Source organism: Scheffersomyces xylosifermentans (genome assembly GCF_036884685.1).
Source record: "Scheffersomyces xylosifermentans strain CBS 12540 chromosome Unknown RJT20scaffold_8, whole genome shotgun sequence".
NCBI classification, from domain to species: domain Eukaryota; kingdom Fungi; phylum Ascomycota; class Pichiomycetes; order Serinales; family Debaryomycetaceae; genus Scheffersomyces; species Scheffersomyces xylosifermentans.
Window position 1 is genome coordinate 1,408,900 of NW_027042946.1, and position 21,823 is coordinate 1,430,722.

The 21,823-nt window shown below is 40.2% G+C and overlaps 12 protein-coding genes across 12 annotated transcripts; 8 read left to right on the forward strand and 4 right to left on the reverse strand. All coding sequences in view use genetic code 12, as the record gives it.

The window, feature by feature from the left end:
- Window positions 1-444: 444 nt before the first annotated feature.
- RJT20DRAFT_131625 (uncharacterized protein) lies at window positions 445-1,987 on the forward strand (the record flags this gene model as incomplete). Its single annotated transcript, XM_064918049.1, has 1 exon — window positions 445-1,987. The coding sequence occupies exon 1, from the start codon at window positions 709-711 to the stop codon at window positions 1,984-1,986; it is 1,278 nt and encodes a 425-aa protein (XP_064772197.1). The 5' UTR covers window positions 445-708.
- RJT20DRAFT_151966 (60S ribosomal protein uL30) lies at window positions 1,988-4,637 on the reverse strand. The gene is made up of 3 exons (XM_064919060.1): window positions 4,480-4,637; window positions 3,043-3,133; window positions 1,988-2,822 (listed from the first exon to the last, which is right to left on the reverse strand). Exons 1-3 carry the CDS (start codon window positions 4,506-4,508, stop codon window positions 2,196-2,198), a joined length of 747 nt encoding a protein of 248 aa, XP_064772198.1. The 5' UTR covers window positions 4,509-4,637; the 3' UTR covers window positions 1,988-2,195.
- Window positions 4,638-4,910: 273 nt separating this feature from the next.
- UGA4 (Uga4p) lies at window positions 4,911-6,626 on the forward strand (the record flags this gene model as incomplete). Its single annotated transcript, XM_064919155.1, has 1 exon — window positions 4,911-6,626. One exon carries the CDS (start codon window positions 4,911-4,913, stop codon window positions 6,615-6,617), a length of 1,707 nt encoding a protein of 568 aa, XP_064772199.1. The 3' UTR covers window positions 6,618-6,626.
- On the reverse strand, window positions 6,627-8,729 carry PRC3 (carboxypeptidase C). The gene has a single exon (XM_064918050.1). The coding sequence runs from the start codon at window positions 8,440-8,442 to the stop codon at window positions 6,775-6,777; it is 1,668 nt and encodes a 555-aa protein (XP_064772200.1). The 5' UTR covers window positions 8,443-8,729; the 3' UTR covers window positions 6,627-6,774.
- A 929-nt stretch (window positions 8,730-9,658) lies between these two features.
- Window positions 9,659-12,071, forward strand: RJT20DRAFT_131632 (uncharacterized protein). Its single transcript, XM_064918051.1, has one exon. It carries the CDS (start codon window positions 9,742-9,744, stop codon window positions 11,635-11,637), a length of 1,896 nt encoding a protein of 631 aa, XP_064772201.1. The 5' UTR covers window positions 9,659-9,741; the 3' UTR covers window positions 11,638-12,071.
- RJT20DRAFT_131633 (uncharacterized protein) lies at window positions 12,072-12,513 on the forward strand. The gene has a single exon (XM_064918052.1). The coding sequence runs from the start codon at window positions 12,089-12,091 to the stop codon at window positions 12,296-12,298; it is 210 nt and encodes a 69-aa protein (XP_064772202.1). The 5' UTR covers window positions 12,072-12,088; the 3' UTR covers window positions 12,299-12,513.
- Window positions 12,514-13,412, reverse strand: RJT20DRAFT_131634 (uncharacterized protein). Its single transcript, XM_064918053.1, has one exon. The coding sequence runs from the start codon at window positions 13,283-13,285 to the stop codon at window positions 12,581-12,583; it is 705 nt and encodes a 234-aa protein (XP_064772203.1). The 5' UTR covers window positions 13,286-13,412; the 3' UTR covers window positions 12,514-12,580.
- Window positions 13,413-13,595: 183 nt separating this feature from the next.
- GIM5 (Gim5p) lies at window positions 13,596-14,606 on the forward strand. The gene has a single exon (XM_064921147.1). The coding sequence runs from the start codon at window positions 14,032-14,034 to the stop codon at window positions 14,494-14,496; it is 465 nt and encodes a 154-aa protein (XP_064772204.1). The 5' UTR covers window positions 13,596-14,031; the 3' UTR covers window positions 14,497-14,606.
- A 7-nt stretch (window positions 14,607-14,613) lies between these two features.
- Window positions 14,614-15,793, reverse strand: RAD10 (Rad10p). The gene has a single exon (XM_064918054.1). It carries the CDS (start codon window positions 15,767-15,769, stop codon window positions 14,699-14,701), a length of 1,071 nt encoding a protein of 356 aa, XP_064772205.1. The 5' UTR covers window positions 15,770-15,793; the 3' UTR covers window positions 14,614-14,698.
- Window positions 15,794-16,527: 734 nt separating this feature from the next.
- Window positions 16,528-17,746, forward strand: RJT20DRAFT_131637 (uncharacterized protein). Its single transcript, XM_064918055.1, has one exon. The coding sequence runs from the start codon at window positions 16,542-16,544 to the stop codon at window positions 17,496-17,498; it is 957 nt and encodes a 318-aa protein (XP_064772206.1). The 5' UTR covers window positions 16,528-16,541; the 3' UTR covers window positions 17,499-17,746.
- Window positions 17,747-18,204: 458 nt separating this feature from the next.
- On the forward strand, window positions 18,205-19,657 carry RJT20DRAFT_131638 (pirin family protein). The gene has a single exon (XM_064918056.1). It carries the CDS (start codon window positions 18,362-18,364, stop codon window positions 19,484-19,486), a length of 1,125 nt encoding a protein of 374 aa, XP_064772207.1. The 5' UTR covers window positions 18,205-18,361; the 3' UTR covers window positions 19,487-19,657.
- A 483-nt stretch (window positions 19,658-20,140) lies between these two features.
- POL32 (DNA polymerase delta subunit) lies at window positions 20,141-21,498 on the forward strand. The gene has a single exon (XM_064918057.1). The coding sequence runs from the start codon at window positions 20,155-20,157 to the stop codon at window positions 21,349-21,351; it is 1,197 nt and encodes a 398-aa protein (XP_064772208.1). The 5' UTR covers window positions 20,141-20,154; the 3' UTR covers window positions 21,352-21,498.
- Window positions 21,499-21,823: the final 325 nt, after the last annotated feature.

Consider the following 21,823-nt stretch of genomic DNA (forward strand, 5'->3'; position numbering starts at 1 on the left):
GGACATTTATCTGTGAATTTCATCTTCTCATCAATTTTAATGCCCCCAAATCAATATCTCAGAGTCGTATAATGCTTTCTTTCTGCCATTCAGAAATACAAAATCGCACTTCAGTACAAAACTTACAAATACATACAATGACAGAAATTATGATTTGGAAAAAAAATGAAAATGATAATAAACTACTCTCCAGCTGCACGAATATCAACACATTTCCCAAACCTCCCAATCCCCCACAACAGCCACATTAATAATAATTACATGCCATAAATCCCTCAAACTTTAACTTACCAAATAGAAATTCACATATATTTTGTCTGCGCATATCTCTCACACATTAAAGTCGCATTCACATAGTTAAGAATCAAAAGAAAAAGAAGAGCGCGGACGCAGACAGCTTCTACGCGCCGATCGAATATTGTTTTGTTTACTGTCAGATTGCAAGTGCAGTGGATGAAATAGAGAGGTATAGCAGTGGTGGTATAGTAAGAAAGTATATTGGAGATTGATAGTATATCCAAAGCTCATTCCAATGTATCATTAATTGAATATTTCTAAGTTTTATTTTAATCCAGAAGTCTTCATTTGCAGTTGAGATCGGTCTCCACAATCAATGAAAAATTCCATACAAATATAACCAAACAGCCGCTATAACCAAACCACGATAATTACCTATCAATATTTACATCATCACAACAAAACCAGCATATGAGTTCCAGCCTAATAGATGACTTGATCAATATCTGCTGGAGCCGAATAGCTCGTGGCTCGCTGGCGGATTCCATCTTCATCTCTCAAGTATTAGGACTCATCAGCGAGATCGAGAATGCTCTTCTGATCAAGAAGTTATTGAAAGATGACGAGTTGAAGCTATTAAAGCAGATGATCCAAGGCACACCACAGATGCGCTTACCCAAGAAAGAGTTCAAAGAGTTCTTGCTGCGATTGGTTAATTTCCCCAACTTCGAGATCTTTCTCTATCAGCGTTGTAACATCAGTGCTGATGATCTTCAACGAATCATGAAAGTGCCATACAAGGGTCCTGTATCATCATATCCAAGCCCTAAACCAATGGAAAACTACCAAACGTTCTCAAGACCTTCTTCCAAACCATATCAGTCTACTATATTTGAGTCCAAAATAAACGTACCGACACAACTACGCTCTCCTCCAACATCACCAAGCGATTGGAAGCTCAAATCAGAACTCGAGAGTAAACAGAGATTGCTACTGTCGACAGACCTGGAACTAAGAAGAAAGGAGGCCCAAAATAATGATCTAGTAGCAGACAACTCATTGCAAAGGAGAAAGATACATCAACTTGAAAACGAGGTCGATACCTTGAATAATTACATCCAGACCTTGGAAGATCAACTCTCTAAAAGACCAGGAGAAGGCAATAGTAAAAGGACTCTAGAAAAGCTTAAGGATAGAGACAGAACCATCAAAGGCTTGGAACAGCTCTGCAACGAATACAAAAAGGAAATAACCGCTTTGGAAGAAGGAGAAGCAAAACAAGTCAAACAAGCTACGGAATTGATCAAATATCTCAATGACCAAGATGTTTTGATCAAGAACTTACAGTTGAAGCTTGCATTGACGGGAGAAGACTTACAATTACAATCTAAACGGGCTTCATTAGAGGACCAGGGGATTGAAGATTCACGGTTGAAGCGATTTCTACTCAATTTACCGTTCCTAAAACAATACTACTTCTACTACAAGTACAAACAACACAATAAGAGTCCAATAATGTTCATTATCAACATCGTAGCGTTGATACTGTCAGCAATTCTAGCATTGAATCTTTTGGAGTACGGGTTATATTTCTTCACCTGGGTGTTCACCAAAAGCTATGACACATCCACATACGTGTACGATTCATACGGAACGGACACCTTCAACACCAAAGCGACCTTCGTATGGTGGAAAGAAATAGACAGTCTAGAATACCTAGTCTACAGTCTAAGTGAATGGCTTACATGAAATTTATAATCTGTAATATATTAACGATTCCCAATATAAAAATACATAATACTTGGAAGATTATATTAAATATTTATTGCATTATGATACATATACAAGAAGTTCTTTCTAACACAACCTCCAAGAATTAGAAAAGAAATGAAAAAACTAATTTAGAAAAGAATAAAGAAAACCCAAAAGAACAATTTGAAAAACCGCTACTAATGAATTTAGTTCATTTGCTTAACTAAAGCGTTGATGAATTCCTCTCTGTTACCGGTGTCACCACCTTGGATGAAGTGTTGGAACTTTCTGGTTCTGAAACCACCGTTAGGGTTGGACAACTTGAATGGCCACAAGAAGTTGTTGACTTGCTTGAAGTTTGGACCAACAGTGTAGATCTCGTGGATCAAGTCCTCAACGGACAAGATGTTGAACTTACCCAAGTTAGCCTCAACAACAGCGTTGTCAGACAAAGGAATTCTTTGCTTGTTGACCTTACCGTAACCTCTCTTGTAAACCAAGTGTCTGATGGTAGACAAAGATGGGTAACCGTAAGCAATGTATGGCTCAGCCAACTTGATCAACTCTTGGGTAGCCTTGGTCAATCTGACGAAGACACCGGCGTTGATTTGGGTCAATCTCAACAATTGCAAGACCTTTCTTGGCTTAGGTGGGATCTTCATGATACCCTTGATTCTGATGATGAAAACCAACTTTGGTTGAGCATCAACGTAGTAAGAACCAGCAGCCTTGGCGTCTCTCTTAGCCTTGATGACAGAACGCTCAGCATCAGTGTACTCCTTTTGGTAAGCAGCAGCTCTCTCGAAGATAACCTTTCTCTTCTCTTGGTTAGCCTAAATATAAGTTAGTATCACTATATTTCATCACGTCAAGTGGTGAAAAGTCGCCAATAGCATAAGCTATATCTTTCTATTTTCTCAGTCCCGAAAGATGGTTAATTGAACAACAACATCGCCGTAGCTAGTTTTATTCGAATGGTTGTTTTGCATCTTCAAAAATAAATAAATTGGACCCTATTGACGTCTTCCCACAGTATTGTGTGTTTATACATACAGCCTTACGGACGACCTTGGCAGCAGCACGCTCCTCGGCGGTCTTTTGCTGAGCCTTGGACTTCTTGACTAAAGTTTCTGGTTTTAAAGTACTATAAATATGTTAGTATTAAGTCTAGCAAGGAGATACTCCTTAAGCTAATCAAGTACAATACAACAACACTATGGATCCCTCTGGAATAATTAGTAAGCTAAGACGCCGATGATGTTATATAAACCGGAAAGGTGTTATACACGAAGTTGGAACTGAACAGCCACGTTCATTCCACCTCACATCCGACAGTCTTACAATTAATACTCAGAGGAAAACAGATGTATCAGGCATTGGCTAATATACGAAGATATATGAATATTCAATAATTCAGCTGCAAGACAATCTAATTTTCCCGTGGCAAATAGATGTGGTAGTCAAGATGACTAGAGACGTTCCCATCATACAATGGATATCGTAGCAGAAAATAGACCAGCCAAAGGCTAGTCTGGTTTCAGAGACTCCTTCTTCACTGGAGTCTTGATTGAAATATTCATCATCTTACGTAGTCAATCCCAATAAACTCATAATGAGTTTATCAACTTGATTGCTAGTGATGATGATATGAACACATACGTAGCCATTTTGATGATTCTAACTATAGTTGTTGAAATTCCAATTAACTAAGAAAAGAGTGCAACTTGAAAAGTTTTATAGTAAAGACAGAGGCTCGCTTGGAAGTGAAAAAAATTTCGAATAGACGATGAGCACTGCATATGAGTCGAGTTTAGTGAGAGTTCGTTTCGAAAAAGTGCGGGTAACTAAAAAAACATATCAGGTGAAGTATGTGTGTCGCTAGGGCTCGCGCCCTTGGAACAGGTAAATTGGACCAATTAACCTGGCTGAGCGTTCTTTCGACAATGTGAAGGAGAATACTTTCAGCAACGTGAAAGACCCATACCGCAGCAAGTAAATGTATGTGATACGGGAGTAAGGAATGCAAGTCTATGTCTCTTCTTCTAACCGACTTTAGGTCATAAACCGCATCACGATTAATCTATTATTCTAAAGAATAAGGACTCCACCGGTAACGGTTGGAGAAAATCAACGCCGCAAGACATGATCCCAGTGGGAAGTGTTTCCCAATGGAGCTCCGTATCCTAACTATAGCCACATTTTCTTCCCTATAACTCTCTTGATTTCCCGAATTGTTCCCTCTACACTGACACGTTTTCGTCCACATCCACACATCCACACACACACACACACATACACACATAATCCAATCACACTCGACTCTCCTTGTATGCGGTTATTTCTCACATAATACCGTACCTATTGAACCTGTTCCTGGAAGTGTCTCTATCTACTCGCAAGCCTTGCAGCTAAAATATTTCACGCGGAAGCCTTATCAATTTCCTATTTTGGAAATACATTACGCAACCCTTATCTCGACGGTTTAATCACCGAAACAGAAGGGTGGTTTCCGGCGGCATTCCTCATAATATGTACAATATGAAGGGATTGGGGTAACCAATCTGTTGATTCGTTGAGAAGATAGGCGGAAAAATATCAAACGAATACTGTTTGATGGAAATTATTTTCTACTTGTCAGTGTGTCATCGGGGAATACTCACCGTTACTTGCGTAGTAGTGGCGGAAATATAGATAACTGATTGCTACAAACTGCCCTGCAAGTTGGATATTTCTCGTGCTAATTGAAAAACTGGGATCCCGATTGATCTGGAACCTCTATGCATAGCAAGATTATCAAATTTGAAAAATTCAATCAATAGCTTCCATTCGTTATAAATACTTCAGAGTTCGCCAGAAAACGTATAGCTGCGAAAAATATAATATTCAATCGATTCATTGCAGCCAAAGAAACTAGCACTGCTATGACCGGATTAACTGCTGTTCTTTCAAGAGAACAGATATTGGACCAGGTCGTCTCCAACAAGGGATACTACAACAATGCCCAAAATGTCGAAGATCCCAAAATAGAAGCTATCTTCTCTACCAGTGACGAGCAGTTGTTGGCTCAGATCGGGTATAAGCCCGAGTTAAAGAGACACTTCTCCACTATCCAAGCGTTTGGAGTTGCTTTCTCGATTATGGGACTTTTGCCAAGCATAGCGTCCATCTTAGCCCAAGGTATTATTGCTGGGCCTGCTGGTTTCTTGTGGGGTTGGGTTATATCCTCTCTTCTCATTTTGACTATAGCCATTTCTATGTCAGAAAATGGTCTGAGTATCCCAACTTCAGGTGGTTTATACTACTGGACTAACTACTACTCCCCACCAAAGTACAAGACAGTAATTTCCTATCTTATTGGTAACACCAATTCCATTGCATTAATTGGAGCTCTATGCTCCGTCGACTATGGATTTGCTTTGGAGTTATTATCCGTGGTGGTGATTGCAAAAGATGGTGATTTCGAGATTACTGCTGCTAAGACATACGGAGTCTTTGTTGGATGTGTTTTGCTTCACATTTTAATCACATGTTTGTCTTCTAAGAATTGTGCTTACCTTCAAACAACGTCAATCATAGTAAATGTCTTCATCATTGTGTTGTACATTATTGCTTTACCAATTGGTGCCAGGGGTAACTTCAAGTCAGCCAAATACGTATTTACAGAGTTCGACAATATTTCAGATTGGCCAATGGGCTGGACCCAACTAAGTGCCGCCTGGTTACCTGCTATCTGGACCATTGGAGCATTTGACTCCGTTATTCACGTCAGTGAAGAGGTTAAGGATGCCGAGCATACTATTCCTATTGGTATTTTAGGTTCTGTCATAGCTTGTGGCTCTCTTGGTACAATCATCTTAATCGTGACTTTCTTCTGTATCCAAACTGATGATATTGAGGGTCATATTTTGGGAACTAAATTCGGTCAACCAATGGCTCAGATTATCTTTGATTGTTTAGGAAAGAAATGGGCATTAACATTTATGGCTCTTATTGCATTTGCTCAATTCTTGATGGGAGCCTCTATCTTAACGGCTATTTCTCGTCAAATCTGGGCATTTGCTAGAGATAACGGTTTGCCATTTTCCCGCTGGATCAAGAAGGTTAATGTCGAATTATCAGTTCCTATTAATGCTGTATGGTTTGGTGGTATTGTGGCTATTCTCATCGGTTTATTGGTATTGATCGGCTCAGTTGCTGCAAATGCTCTTTTCACTTTGTATATTGCTGGTAATTATGTTGCTTGGGGAACTCCAACCTTCTTGAGATTAACAACAGGCCGTGAAAAGTTTAGACCAGGAAAGTTCTGGTTAGGACCTATATTTTCACCATTGATTGGTTGGATATCTACAATTTTCATTGCTTATACGTTCGTTATGGTGATGTTACCAGCCTCTAGAAACCCAACCAAAGACAACATGAATTATACTTGTGTCATCACTCCTAGTGTCTGGATATTGTCTTTGATATACTATTACGTTTATGCTCATAAGAATTACCATGGTCCTTGTAAGACCGTGGATACAGTTGATGAAGAAGAACAGGGCTTGGATGCTATCTTGGATGGAATTGATCCAAATGCAGATAGCGATAAGTCGTCTACCAATGAAAAGGTAATAGAGAAAGTATAAACAGCAATTTAGGTAGTTCTATGTTGTTAATTCAATACGAGATGTCTATTTATTTGGTCATAAGATTTCAATGTAGTTAAGCAAGCGTTCTTTTAATATTCTTTTTGTTATCGTCTAGCTAGCCTTAGGTTCACCAAAGGCGTTTAAACGAAATAATCTATTTCTTGTAACCAAAGGAGTAGTCTCCTTGGATCCATCTGTTGACCATATCCAATGAGTTTTCTGGTTGATCATATGGAACCATGTGTCCAGCATCATAGACTCTCACAAAGGTAAACTTCTTGTAGTTCTTGACTTCACCAGCAATTCTTCCTTCACGGGAAATCCATGGTTGCAATGGAGCGGCTTCGAATTGTTCGTGCTCAACATAGTCCAAAGCATCGGACCAGTAATGGTTACCTAACCAGTTACAAATGAAGTCCTTGTCTCCAGCGTACAATAAAACTGGAATGTCATGCTCCAACAATTCAGCAACGTATTGCTGGAATGGCTTCAGCTCATCACCACTTAAAATGAAGTTGTTGAAGACGGTAGAGTCGCAACTAGTGAAAATATCAATGTTAGAGGCGCCAACTGCAGCCTTGACGGAGTCGAGGTTCAAGTAGTCATCTATGTAATCCATTTCAACATAGCAGTTTCCACCTTCGTCAGCACATGGCTTTCTGATGTCATATGGGTTCAAACCGGTTTCAGCGTATGGGCTGAATAATTTGGCATCACAATAGTATTGGGCTGGTACACAAGTCAAAGCGGATTGGAACTGGTAACAAATCTTAGTCAAGGTAGCACACTTTGGGTAGTCCTTTTCCATTTGGTCACATTGCTCTTCGGATAAGACAGGCTTGTATCCACCTTCTCCACAAGCCATTGGCTTGTAAGCAGAGTTCTGGATGAGGGAGTCTGTGATACCGTTACCAATCAAGACAGAAGTCAATTCGAAGGATCTGTCAGCGTTGTTGATGATTTCCAGTGCAAAACTTGGGATGTAATGACCAGCATAAGATTCACCAGCGATATGGAAATCATTCTTAGCAAACTTAGAGAACTTTTGGAAGAACAACTCCAAGAAGACATAGACATCTCTAGCAGCAGCGGCAGTGTCTTTAACTTGGTCTCCTCCAGTGTAAGAATAACCGACACCTACAGGTTGGTCCAAGAAGATGACTGAAGCATTGCTATTCCACGAGTAAGGGTTGAATTCCGGTTGTAAAGTAGCATTGATCGATGAAGGACCCAATTCAAAGAATAAACCTGTAGCAGAAGAACATCCTGGGCCTCCATTCAACCATAAAATGACTGGGTCATTCTTAGGATCGTTTCTGGATTCAAAGAACCAATAGAAGAAGTGCTTATCCAACACATCGACGTCCAAATAACCGGTGTATTGCTTAACATTATCCAATCCCAATAACTCTGGCTTGTTCTTGTTGACTCTCAATGAGTACTCGGCAAACTTGTCATTGGAAAGAGTCTCGAATTGGTCTTGTTGAGAAGTCGAAGCAGTGAACGTCTTGGAAAAGTCCTTAATACGGTTGTTAAAGTTCTTGGCCTTGACGCTGTACTTCGATTGGTAAGTAGCAACGAGCTTCTCAATTTCATTCTTAGGCAATTTCTGTTGCATTTGCTCCCAAGCGGAGCGAACTTCATTTGGTAATTCTTTGGCGCTGTCTAAATACGCGGCTAAACCGAATTCATTGGAAGCTTCTTCACTGACCTTGGCGACTTGAGGAGAGAGAATTTGTTGCTGAAAGAACGACGATAAGGAGAATGCTTCTGTTCCAACAGCACAGGCTGCTAATATACTAAGCAAAGTGGTAGTTTTCATGGTTTTTTATTGAACGAATGAATAACCAACAAGAGAGATGTACAAAAAGCGAGAGAGAGAAATAAGATACCAATAACTACTCAATTGGATCCAATTTGGTACTAAAAACTTACCTAAATGTGTCTACTAGCTAAACTGTGCACAATTATCCTACCATATATAGACCTATAGTGGTTATGGTGGTAGTAAAGAGAAGTCACTGGAAAAAAAGACTAACAAAGAGTTGACTGATAAGAAGAACATTCCGTTGGTAACCGTTTTTCCGTTTCGGCAGATGGCGCTCTGGGGAGATGCCTAATTGGGCCGTAGGGCCGAGCGAGGTTGCATTGGATGGAGGAGGGGTAGCAGTAAAGAGATTTAGTGGAGTGAGTGTAGTGGAGTGAAGGGAAGAGAGAGTGGAGTGAATAAAGTGGAGTGAACAAAGTGGAGTGAAATGAAGAGAAGAGAAGAAAAGTGGATGGAGTGAAAAGGAATGGTGTAAATTGAAATGAAATATAGATGGTTTTAGTGGACTGGATGGAGGTATGTGGTGAGAAATTGAAGTACGAGGAGGATTGTGGGGGAACCCAGGAAGAACTAAAGATTATTCAAATTAGTGAAGTTTGGTGGAGTTGGTGGTGGAGATGAAAATTACACGCGGGTTGTCGTTTTAATAATGTAATGCAAAGGGAAGATGCATGAAGGGAAGAAGCTAAGAGGTGAATGAGTGAGACGAGAATTGGTGGTATATTAGTAGTTTACAAAAAAAGAATAGCGAGTAGTGGTTTTCACTCGTTAAATTGACCTAGCTTTGTAAAATGAGATGGGTTTTACATTCCATTTGTTGTTAGAATATGCAAAAGGTACCAATAAACAGCGATAGCCCATCATTTCAGATTACGTATTCACTTTATTGTACAATTTATACCATTTTATTGGAAAACTTTTTTTTAAAAATGACACCGATAAGCTTTGCATGCCCACCAACCTATCCCAGCATTGATTCACAATATCTCTCCCTTATCCCATATCCAATCAAAAACAAACACTTCGTTAGACCTGAACTGATCAAACCCACCAGAAAGCTGCAAAACATACATGGTAGCGCCAACAACATACACACACAATACGACAATACCGCGACATTTTACCTCGCACTTTATCACGACATTTTACCACCAACGAAAATTTTGGATTTTTACAACAACAAATTAACCGCTGAGTGGATTTACAACCGTTCTTCAATTACAAGTAAACATACCTAATACCTTACCTTGACCTCTGTAATTGCATCTAACTTCATCGAATCAATAAGGAAACATGAATATCAACCCAATAGCCGTCACTTCGCGCTCGTTTGTAAATGCACAGGGTGGTAATGAGAGCAATGGTTATATCAACACCGCGTATAATGGGTATGGATATGTAGCACCTATTGGATACAACCACCGAGGAATTGAAGATATCACGAGAATTGTCATGTCATTGAAGTCGGGACTCGACTCGGAGGTCAAATGGGCCCTTTCCACCTTGACCAGAATATCATTACACCCTACGTTCTCATTGGAAGCATTGCCGTACATAGGGCATGAGCTTATCAAATACTTCATCAAGCCATATCACTTGATCATCGAGAAGAAGCTGCATAAAGTGACACAGGACTTGATATCGTTCAGCATTGATGCATTGCTTACGTTACGTAACCTGGCGCAAGATTTGCCTAATCAGCAATGGTTGGCTCAGATCAAGCCATTCAAAAAGAGTTTGATCGAAGTGCTGAAATTCCTTGTCAACTGGTTTTACCATGACGACTTCCAAGTTCATCACTTGAGACAGTTTGACAACCAATTCCATGAGGCATTATCGTATTTAATCGATCTTTTGGAGCCACTTACATGTTATTACATAGACAACTCCAAGCACGATCCGCTCTTCAATGTCCTCCTCTCCGCTTCAGTGCTAACCAAGGATAAGATCCTCTTCATTAACTTATTGAAATGCTTATCGCATTTACTAATTACGCGTGAGAAGGTAGTGAAGCCAGAAGATGAAGCGCAAGCAGAAACCGAAGATTCAAAGGACGAAAGAATTCCTAATAACTGCATAGACGCTATCACAGACAAGCAACTCGAACATTACGTGAATACTTTACTCGTAGGAGACAACGAGTTGACTTACACCGTTTTGGAATTCCTTAAACTGTATCTATTCTCAGAGGCACTTAGTGCAGAGTTCCCTAACTCCATTAAGGATTCACAATCTTTGCGTTTGCAAAGATTGCTTCAGCTCTCCTCTACCAAGTCGAGCTTCAATACTTTAGTCAAGCAGTTGCCTATTTTGATAGTTTCCAACCTTCCACTCAATGAGTCCACTAAAGTTAAGCCAATCCCACAATTAAACTTAACTAAACGTTCCCAATTTTCTGGAGTTCCTTCCACATTACCTGAATTGACTGCAGATTTGTATAAAATCATTGTACGTTTCCCAGAACCACTCAGAGCAACTACTTGGTTGCGTTGTTGTTACGAACCGTATGCGCACAACCAGATATTTACTCCAACCAGCTCGGAAGGGCCAACCGAAGTCATACCCGGAGAAGTTACCCAAATTTCTCTTTGGAAAGCATATGAAAACCAGTTCCAAGAGATCTGGGATCCGGAAGGAGGTCCATCCAATCCTGACTTAAAGCCATTACTTCCAGCCGTGGATTTCATTAAAAACGTCTCGCATGCATTCCCCAACTCTGAGGCTATGGTAGTGAACTTAGAGGGAGCAGAGGGAGAGGCGCCCAAGAAGAAGTTCATCATTAAGGGCATTCAACCAAGACAGTTTGCAGTGAACATTGATGTTGGTAACTACGACGCATTGAAGCCCAGCCCAATAAGTTCGATCAATCCCGAAGAAAACTATAAATTGCCTATTGGCCACATTGACCACGAGAAGTTCTCTCACATCTTGAATGGGTTGACAGAGGATATCTTAGCCGAAGGAACGAGGGTTAGTAGAAGTCTGGAGGCCATCAATCAAATAAACTTGAGCAGTTACGATTTGTTGGATTACATAGTGACGGAAGTTCTTGAGAACCTGGAGAATTATGCCGAGGAGAACATATTCAGATTGTACAATAGTTATTGGCTTCCTCAGTTGGTGTATGCCAACCCATCTTTGCTTGAAGGAGGACTCATCAATAGCAACTGGTTGAAGTATCTCATATAAAAGTGAAGTTATCTAGCGAGTTGTAAGCAAGAGACAAAACAGCACATTAGCAAGCACAAAACGCCAAAACGCAAAACAGAATGAAATCTGCATAGTATTAGTGTATCTTATATGTATTATAGACGAATTATTACAACAGAATGAAGACTGCATTAGCAAAGTAGACTCTATCCCAGAGTAAGTTATCCATATTCCACCTTTCTTCGATACTAGTTTTCTTCAATACCTACCTCCATCGATACTCCTCGATACTCTGCAATACCACCATTCCTCAATACCACTTCAATACTCTTCAATACCACCATTCTTCTATACTTATTCAATACCAACTTGCTTAACTATGAGGGCACCACATGCAGGACCTCAAAATTTTACTTTATTGTATGATTAAATTAAAGCGTTAATGACAGTGCATTGATGACAGTTTATCTTCATCAAAAGTATAGTAAACATGTCTGACAGACTCCCATTCAGCGTGCGCGCCACTGACGTGGTTCACAGAGTGACCGTTCTTGGTTTAGTAGGAATTTGTGTCGTTGGAGGCGGTGGTATTCTCTTCAATATTTGGGCCAACTCGGACTACGCTCCATGGAACAAGGAGAAGTTGACATTCGCCAAAGAACAGTACCACGAAAGCCGTTCCGAGACGGAAGAGAAATAGATTCAGATAATAACCCAAAAGAGCAACAGAACGGCCAGAACGGCCCCATCGCTGGAATCTGTGATTTCGGTAGTCGTGGGATCGTTGTCGTTGCATCACTAGCAGTACCTAGTAAGCTAACAATAGTGTTTTTGGAAAATCACTTGTAAATAAAACCGGGAACCAATCCCAAGCGTTATATTAAATACACTATATTATATATAAATTTAAATAAATGTACTATGCGTGAATCGTTCCAGCCATTATTTGCTGGTATTTTCGGTGAAAATACGTGTATGTTGGTCATATCTTCTTTCTCTTCGGCTCATCAGTAGTGCTATCATTTTTACGTTTCTTCGATGTTCCGGCCTTTGGTTTCTTCTTCAAAGGAGCCTTAGAATGGGATAGTTTGAGTGATTCCTGAAGGTACTTGTAGTTCTTGTCATTCCAAGCCGAATATTTTTCGATTTTTAAGGGGTTTATGATCACTATGTCGTAGTTGAAGTGGAACGGCGTGCTACAGTTTGGACATGCGCTTTCGATAGGCTCTTCAACGACCTTGAAGTGTTTAGCAAGATCCTCGAGCAATTTGTATGATAAGACACATCCACAGGTACGTAGATAGGCATATGTTGTCTTTTCCAGTTTCTGCTCCTTGGTGACGGGACATTCTATCGACGGCACTCCATCGTTTATTATCCAAGATATCTTTACATCTACCAAATCTTTCATGGATTTGATATGGCTGAAGTTGTCTTCATCATCCAGGATTTTACCCAATTTTTTGTTTAGAATGTATTCCAAAGTCTTTTCCTTTAGATATAGCCTACCTTTGAAATCCCCTACTACGGGAGATTGTGCTTTAGAAGAGTACAACGGCTGCGAGCTCATCGAGCAGCTTACAAGAAGTGATGCTTCATTGTCATCGGCCTTATGGTTTACCACCTTCTGGGCGTGCATTGACAATAAGTCTTGCCTTTTGGCAATTGTGCCACCATCATTACCCATTCTTTATGCTAGTCTAGTAGTTTAAAATGAGGTATAGTGGTGTAGCGTAGAATAAGTAATGAGATGAAGATATTCATATTCTTGACTGTTGGAGATTGTCCGTAGTTAGCGCTTCTCATAGTTAGATTCTCATAGTTAAGCGCACTCATAGTTAAGCGCACTCATAGTTAAGCGCACTCATAGTTAAGCGCACTCATAGTTAAGCGCACTCATAGTTAACTATTCTCATAGTTAAGAGCTCACATAGTTAAGAATCTTCTCATAGCTAAGATGTCTTTTCGTAGTTAAAGGTTGTCATAGTTAAGAAGTCTCATAGTTAATGACTCTCACTAATTGTTTCTCACAGTTAAGAATTCTCTCATAGTTAAGAAAGCCACAATCCCTAAATCAAATTCACTGGCAAATAACCTAATAGAAACATGAAAGTGAGTGGGAAGTATGCTTTAGTTCACCATCCAACCACCCCCACCTCATACATATATAGCACCATCCAACACTACTAGAACACCCCACTCCATAGACTGACTTCTACATCAGTCCATAGTTAACTTTCACATCCATGCCGCAATACATCCAACCCAAATCTTGTCCAAAGATGGAAATTTTCAAGTCTCCAGTATCAGAAATCGATTTTTCAGATTTCAAAGACGATTTGTTGTTGCTTGGAAGAAGATCATATCAAAACTGTAACCAAAGAAGGTACGGAGAGTACAAAAATTAGGTATATAGATATATAGTCAGTAAATATGCCAGGTCAACCTACTACTGTGGACTTGAATTCGCTTGCTCCTCAGCAACTAGTGGACTTTCGTAAATCAATCGACCAGGAAATAAATCACTTCACCCAGTCGTTACAAGCATTGCAGACCGCACAAACCAAGTTGAAGGAGTGTATCACCAGCATCGACAACTTAGAGAGCTCCAAATCCGATGATTTGTTGATTCCATTGACTAGTTCATTGTACTTACCAGGCAAATCATTGAAGAAGAATGAGTTCCTTGTCGATATTGGAACTGGATACTTCGTAGAGAAGCTGGCCAAGGACGCCAAACAGGTTTACGAATTTAAGATCAACAAACTTAATGACGACGCAAAAAAATTGAAGGATATCTTGGTGCAGAAGAATGAAATCTTGAACAGTGTTAACTTGGTGTTGAGAAAGAAGATGATAGAGTACGAGAGTCAACAGGAAGCTGCCCAAAAGGCTTAGACATGTACATACTATTTGCTGAGCTTATAGCACAGAAGTCATATCTACAATGGATGTGCACATGTATAATACGACCGATCATAATAATCATAATAGATAATTCTTTTATAATACAAAGAGCTGTAGATACTCTATAAGACACTGGTACTTTATAGTGCTGTCATAATTCATCAAGGAAGTCCATGTAAACCAAAGAAACCTTTCAGTTTGGTTCTTCGGTGTCGGCTTCAACCTCTTCTAACGGTTCATACTGTTTATTATAGATGAACGGCTCCAGAAACACACTTTTCAAGTTTCGAACTTTGGTTGCTCCCAATCCACCAATACTTCCAACAGTGCTCTCGGAATCCGGTTGGCAACTTTGTAGGACAATGTTTTTCACCGATTTGTAGTTCGCCAAAAGATTTGACACGTCGGTTTTATTAACCAGTTTCACTCCGGTTAAGGCCTCGACCACTGAAGTATTGTAATCTGTTCCTCTTACACCACGGATGCCTCCTTTCTTTAATGGTGAGTTATCCAATTGCTTGGCAAATACTATGTAGTTTCCAGCTTCTTCAAATGACCAAGCTAGAACGAGCGATAAGTCATGTTTTATACAGAAGTCAGATAGCTTTCGTATGACTTCCTGATGGGAATCAATATCTACTACTGCCAAAAGAATACGAAGGACTCGGTCGTTTCGGGAAACACTCACAGTCGACCCTTTGTTCAACTTCTTCAATCTCTGCCAGATATACTCGGGACGCAACTTGTGATATTTCAACGATAGGAACAAGATCTGCAATTGAGAATTAATATAGTAATCAGACAAGATAGAAGTATCGAATTTCCACAGGGTAGTTTTCATCAAAGAGTCTTTAAGAAGCGGATTTCCCGTTTGTGACTTGTTAACTAGAATTTCCGCTGGTGCTAGCACTCTTTGTACTGGTCTTGTATCACGAAATTGATCGTTTGCAGAAGCATGAGTTACGGCTCCAACAGGCCGTACAGGCTCAGCTGTTGGAACATGAAGTTTCGTTCTGCCGCTTGTTGGATCCTGAATGGTGGAGCTCTCGGGCACAAATAGAGTAGAAGTAGTTTCGTTTCGTTGTTGAACTGAAGACGTGCTAGTTGTTTCTACTGTCACGTCTTCATGATCATTGATTTGCGATTGCTCTTCACTTTGATTTCCACCTAGCTCATTTCTCATCCGCTGAACTCCCGCAAGAATACTTGCAAAGGAGGACGTATCCACCTGGTCATCTATAGTCTTCTCACCATTCTCAGACATGAGATAATGTTGCAATTGTCGTAGTTTTCATGAACATAAAGACTGTTCATTAATGAGATTGAAATCTCTCACACGAAAATCTGCAAATCCATATTGATAGATGGTAGCGCTGTATTTTGCGACCACCTTGTTAAATAAAAGTTAAATATGTTCATTACGTCATTTGCATTAGATGGGGTATGTAGAGAGATAATGACGTTTTTTTTTTGGTTGGTTTAGGTTTAATGTTTTAGGTTTATCCTGAGCTTGGAGAAACGTAAATTTTCTTAAATTTGCGTAAATTTGTGTAAAGTTGTGTAGACTTGTTGTGGTCAACAACGGAGAAAAGGGTGTAGAGTCATAGATTCGGTGCCGATGGAAATGCGAAAGTCCGAACCATATTGAAGAATATCGAGCATATCCAGCACTTCGCTACCCCGTATATGTATGGTGGTGGTGGTATTAGTCATTTCCTAGCATTCTTGCTGCGACTGATGGATCAACTGTATGTTTGTGGTAGGGTTTTCTACTATGTCTTACGAGATTCCTGCAAAGAACACACGGTCTTAAACGGTTTTTTGATAGTATTTGGGGCATTTGGGGTACATACGACTCTCACATAAATCAGGGCCGGTACCGGCGGATTTTTTTTAGCACCCTTATACCCCATACCACCATACCACAATGACTGCGAAAACGAGATAGCTAGTGAGATGATATAAATAGAAGTTGATCTGCCAATTCGGTTAGTTAGCTTATGTTTTCAACCAGCGCATTAGAAGAAACTTCCAAAATGGCTAGTTATTCGGAATCTACATTTGACAGTCAGCATTATGACGATTCGAGACCAAACTACCCTGAACTGTTCTACAGGGAATTGGTAAAATACCACGATGGACAAGAAAAGAAAGAGGATTCGTCCCGTCGTGATAATGCTGTTGACGTTGGTTGTGGCTCTGGTTTCGTCACCTTTAAGCTCTTAGACTACTTCAAACACGTACAGGGAACGGACCCATCTTCTACTATGATAAAACAATGTAAAGAAAGTAAACAATTTGCAGCTGTCAACGAACAATCCGGGACGAGCGATTCCAAGAAAAGATTGGATTTCTTGATCGGAACTGGGGAGAATTTTCCCGAATCGATTGAAAATGACAGTGTAGATTTAGTGACGGCAGCAGAAGCAGCCCATTGGTTCGACCATCCAGCATTCTTCAAAGAAGTGCACAGGGTACTTAAACCTTCAGGTACCTTATCATACTGGTTCTATAAAGACCCTGTATTTATCGGATATCCTAGGGCAAATGAAATTTATACTAATTATACCTACAATTCTTCATTGGAATTGAATCCTAAAGATGAGTTCGAAAGATACATGGGCCCATATTATCAACAACCTGGCCACGACTATTTGAGAACTTTACTAAAGGAAATTGAGGTCCCAACAGACTTATTTTACGACATGGAGAGACATGAGTACATTTCAAGCAGAGATGGTGTTCCACAGGATTACTCAAAACCTGGTCCACCGGCTACAGCACTCTTTATTCATAAGAGAATCACGTTGAAGTGGTTCTTGAACTATGTTAAGAGTTGGAGTGCCTACCATTCGTGGATGAAAGATCATGGCAACAAGTACAATATTGCGGAGAAGTTTGTCGACGAGTTGAAGCAGGAATTAGGCTGGACCGATGATACTGAACTCGACGTGGTATGGGATACCGTGTACACATTTGCCAGGAAACGTTAGTTACAATTCTTAGAGCCATCCTTTCATTTATAGAATGGGTCTGTCGAATAAATTATTTGAAATAGAACGAAATAAAACGGATTAAACGTACAATAAGTTCACTTGTAACCCTACTACGTGACCTATATGCACCAATAACAAGCCCACGCCCCATCTGTTTACAGAGGTAGAAAACAATAACCAAAGTTGCAGCCAATTGGCATCACTACATCCTCTATGACCAAAACCCCCCTCTTAAGCGATCCACACTCGTCTAAGCAAAATTATACATCTTGACGTAACGACCTGCACAGTGGCATAGCACAGAACCCCTTTCGTAACTTGACAAAATCGGGGAAAGGGGAACTTTAAGACGATTATCTGTGGATGGAGGAACTCCGTGGAATTTCAAGGGGGTCAAATTTCCATTTCGATTCATCGTCGATATGACTTCGCCATCCACATGAAATCCCCTATATTCCAGTTTGTTCAACTTTAGTCACCAAAAAAACTAATCCATTTCTACATCATAACAAAAACCTTCAACCTCAGTCATCAGCCCCTCTCCAATCGCAGAAATCCTTTACTAATGAGAACGTAAAAATAATACCTGTAACTCCGAGTGTGCTGCAAGATCACGTGATCACAACCTCCGTTAGTAAATCCTTAGTAACATCTCAGCGCAGGGCATTTGCTACCATTTTCTAAGTATTAGGTAAAAGTTGGTAACTGGGCAAGAAAATGGCGATTTCGATGATGGCATTGATGTGTAATACATAAATAGTTGACATATCGTTTCTAGTTGATTCTGGGAGATTCAAGCATAAGACACCCATACGCACGGCTATAACCTGCTGCTCACTAATTATTCAAAGACTATATATATGCATTGGGTTTCCCTTTCTCTAGGATTTTTGGTTTTAATTTTATCAACAATATTTACATTGTCTAAACAAACCAACATCTCAAACTTCAACTTTAACTTTACTACAACAAACAACACTAACTTAGAGATGACTTCCAACGCTGCTAGAACTGTTAAGCAAATTGTTAATGCTGTCCAGAGACCTGAAGGTGTGGGTGCAACAGTTAGAAGATCCATTGGTATCATGGGATGTAGAAACTTCAACCCATTCTTGATGTTCGACCACTTCTCAAGTTCTGGAACCAATGGTTTCCCAGAACACCCACACAAGGGACAAGAAACCATTACTTTGGTTTTGAGGGGTGCCATGGCCCATGAGGATTTCACTGGCTCCAAGGGTATCCTTTACGGAGGTGACTTGCAATTCATGACTGCCGGTAAGGGTGTCGTCCACTCAGAGATGCCTGTCCCAAGCGAGGACGGTTCCCCAACCGTTGGTTTGCAATTGTGGGTTGACTTGCCAGAAAACTTGAAGGACGCCAAGCCTCGTTACAGAGACTTGAGATCTTGGGAAATTCCCGAGGTTGTTGAACAAGATGGTAAATTGACTGTCAAGGTTATTTCTGGTAAGAGTTATGGTGTTGAGTCTGTCAAGGACTTAGCCTATACCCCAGTTCACTACTACTACTACAAGATGAAGGCCGGTGCCACTTTCAAGCAAGAATTGCCAAGCGACTTCAACTATTTCTTATACGTCTTAAACGGTAATGGTTTAGTGCTTAATGGTGACACCAAGGTCGCCCAATACCACAATGCCTTCTTGAACGATGACGGTGAATACATTACTGGTGAATACACTCCAGCTGCCGGCAAGGAAGATGAAGAGCTCGAATTCGTTTTGATTGGTGGTAAGCAATTGGACCAGAAGGTTGTCCAATACGGACCATTTGTTGCCACCACTAAAGAGGGAATAGAACAAGCCTTTATTGACTACAACTATGCTCGTAACGGATTTGAAAATGTCAAGACCTGGAGAACCTTGATCAGTAATGGTGTTACCAAGGAGATGATAGAAGGTCCATTAAACGGTAACCTCGAAAAGAGAGAGCAAGCTAGACAAGCTTACTTAGCTGCTCACAAGTAAGCTCTTTTTAGTGTTTCTTGACAGCATTTTGTAACTCGGAGGGCTTTTGGAGCCGACTCTGATAAGTTTCATTTCGACACAATACTTTCATTGTACACACCATTTACTCGGTTTTTATTTTATTTTATTTATGGGATAGACTTACTATATAGCATTTGAATCGAAAGCGATCTTTAACCTTTATATTTGCGTAGAATATGTAGAGTAAGACAGCAGAAACAAACCAAAATTTTGCAATCATTGGTATGTGTTCACCATATGCAGGAATATAATAGTGCAAAGACGACATAATTGTATGCGACATATTAATATATGGGAAAGTAGAGGAGGAGACACGGGGACGGGTTCCCCCTTGAATTTGGATTCATGTTACCAAATATATTAGCAGGTAATGACAATGACACCCACTACCATAATAGAATAAATGGTACAATCATGCAAATACATAATCCAAAATCAACACAACTAAATACACCTATACTTCTTCACCCATCCAATCCCTCTCCTTGCCTTCCCGCTTACATGGGTTCCAAACCTACGACATTTGAATCCATCTTATATGCACCACGCGACACCTCTCTACACGCGACTGCTTCGATTTGGCGTTTTTCAGGATTTGATAGTGAATGGTAGATGAGAAGAAGTGGAGTTTTAAGGCACTATTAACCATGACAATGAGTGCAAGTCAAAGAGAAGTTGAATATTTGGCGACTCAAATCATAAAGGAAGAAAAGCCCGTAACTTTGCAGTCGTTTTCTAGGGAGTTGGATGTACATGTTCACCACTCCAAAGAAGTATTGCTAGAGTACTATCAAAAGAATAAAGATAAGGTTACCGCTTCGTTTATAATCACCGGAAAGAGCTCTAAAGGCATCGTAGTCAAGTTAAGCCACAGCGAATCGGATTTGGAACAAGACTTGGCAAATTTCACTGAAATACATACAATTCATGTGTATTGTCTTCACTTGAAGAAGATCAGCTTGACCAACAGCGAGTTGGCATTCGAAGAGTTGAAGCACCCCGTAGATGCCAGCCGTCGCGAAGAATACTTTAAAAATGGTTTGATAAAGGGACCTGTAGTCAAAGCTGTGAAATTGCAACCTGGTGCTCAGCCAATTGCGAAGAGAGATGCACCCGCTCGAACTTCAACAAAGGCAGCAACTCCCCCAGTTGAAGCAAAACCGGTCAAAAGCGCAGGATTGACATCCTCGTACGTATCTAGAAAACAGAATAATGATAAAGGTACCGGAAAGGTTAACACATTGTCAAACTATACTTCTAGAAAAGGTGAAGCAAAGACGATACCGACTAAAAGAGCATCTGAAGAATCATCTACAGGATACCAGTACAAATCACGTAAACAGGACGCCAAACAACCCAAAGAAAGAATTATTGTATCCAATTCTAATGATATTGAAGAAGACTTTGAGATGGAAGATGAAGATTCAGTACCGGCAAAACCGATTAAGTCTAATAGTACTGATCTCGAAAAATTATTTGATGACGACAACTTCAGCGATATAGATGTAGATGAAAAAGAGAAGACAGAAGAACCGGCAACAGTCATCGAGGAACAAAGTACAAAGGAAACCAAGGAGTCTGAGGACGTATCATCTAAAGCAATTTCGGAGGAGCCCGTTCAAACAATTACAGAGACCGCGTCGGAAGAGCCAGAAGAGGAAACTATACAAGAGATCGACGAGGACGGATATATAACGACCATCAAGAAATCAAATGCTCCTCCCAAGCCATCAAGGCCTGCTGCCAGAGCCAAGCCTGCGGCAGAGACGAAGGTAGCACCAAAGAAGAAGACTGATGGAAAGAAGAAACAGTCTTCGTTGATGAACTTTTTCCCCAAGAAGTGAAGAAATGAACTGCCAGAATGAATTTAAGGAGTAGCTTTATGTATTCGGACGGTTTCAATGTATTAATTTATGATCATCAATTGTAAATTATAGACGACTAGTGCCACCGTAGACAAGTATTATTATTTTGCAGTAATTGAGATTGAGAAATTGATGGAACTATCTTCGAAACATATGTTTTTCTTACCAAAGTAGACTTCTAACTGGACCCTCTTTACCTATATTTGACCCGTTTTTTAACTCTTCAGCTATCAAAAATACATATTCACCATCACCATCACCACTACTACCATTCCTAATAATTAATCCCTCCCTCAAAACCTCTCCAACGAAGCACCTCTCTTCTCTGCTATCAGAATTCCGCAGCAAATCACGTTTTCGGAAATGAAATTTCACTGCGTCAATACACCCGTGCCGCAGTACAAAGGTGGACAAATGGTGCAAAAAACGAGCAATGTCGTTTCAGAGAAGG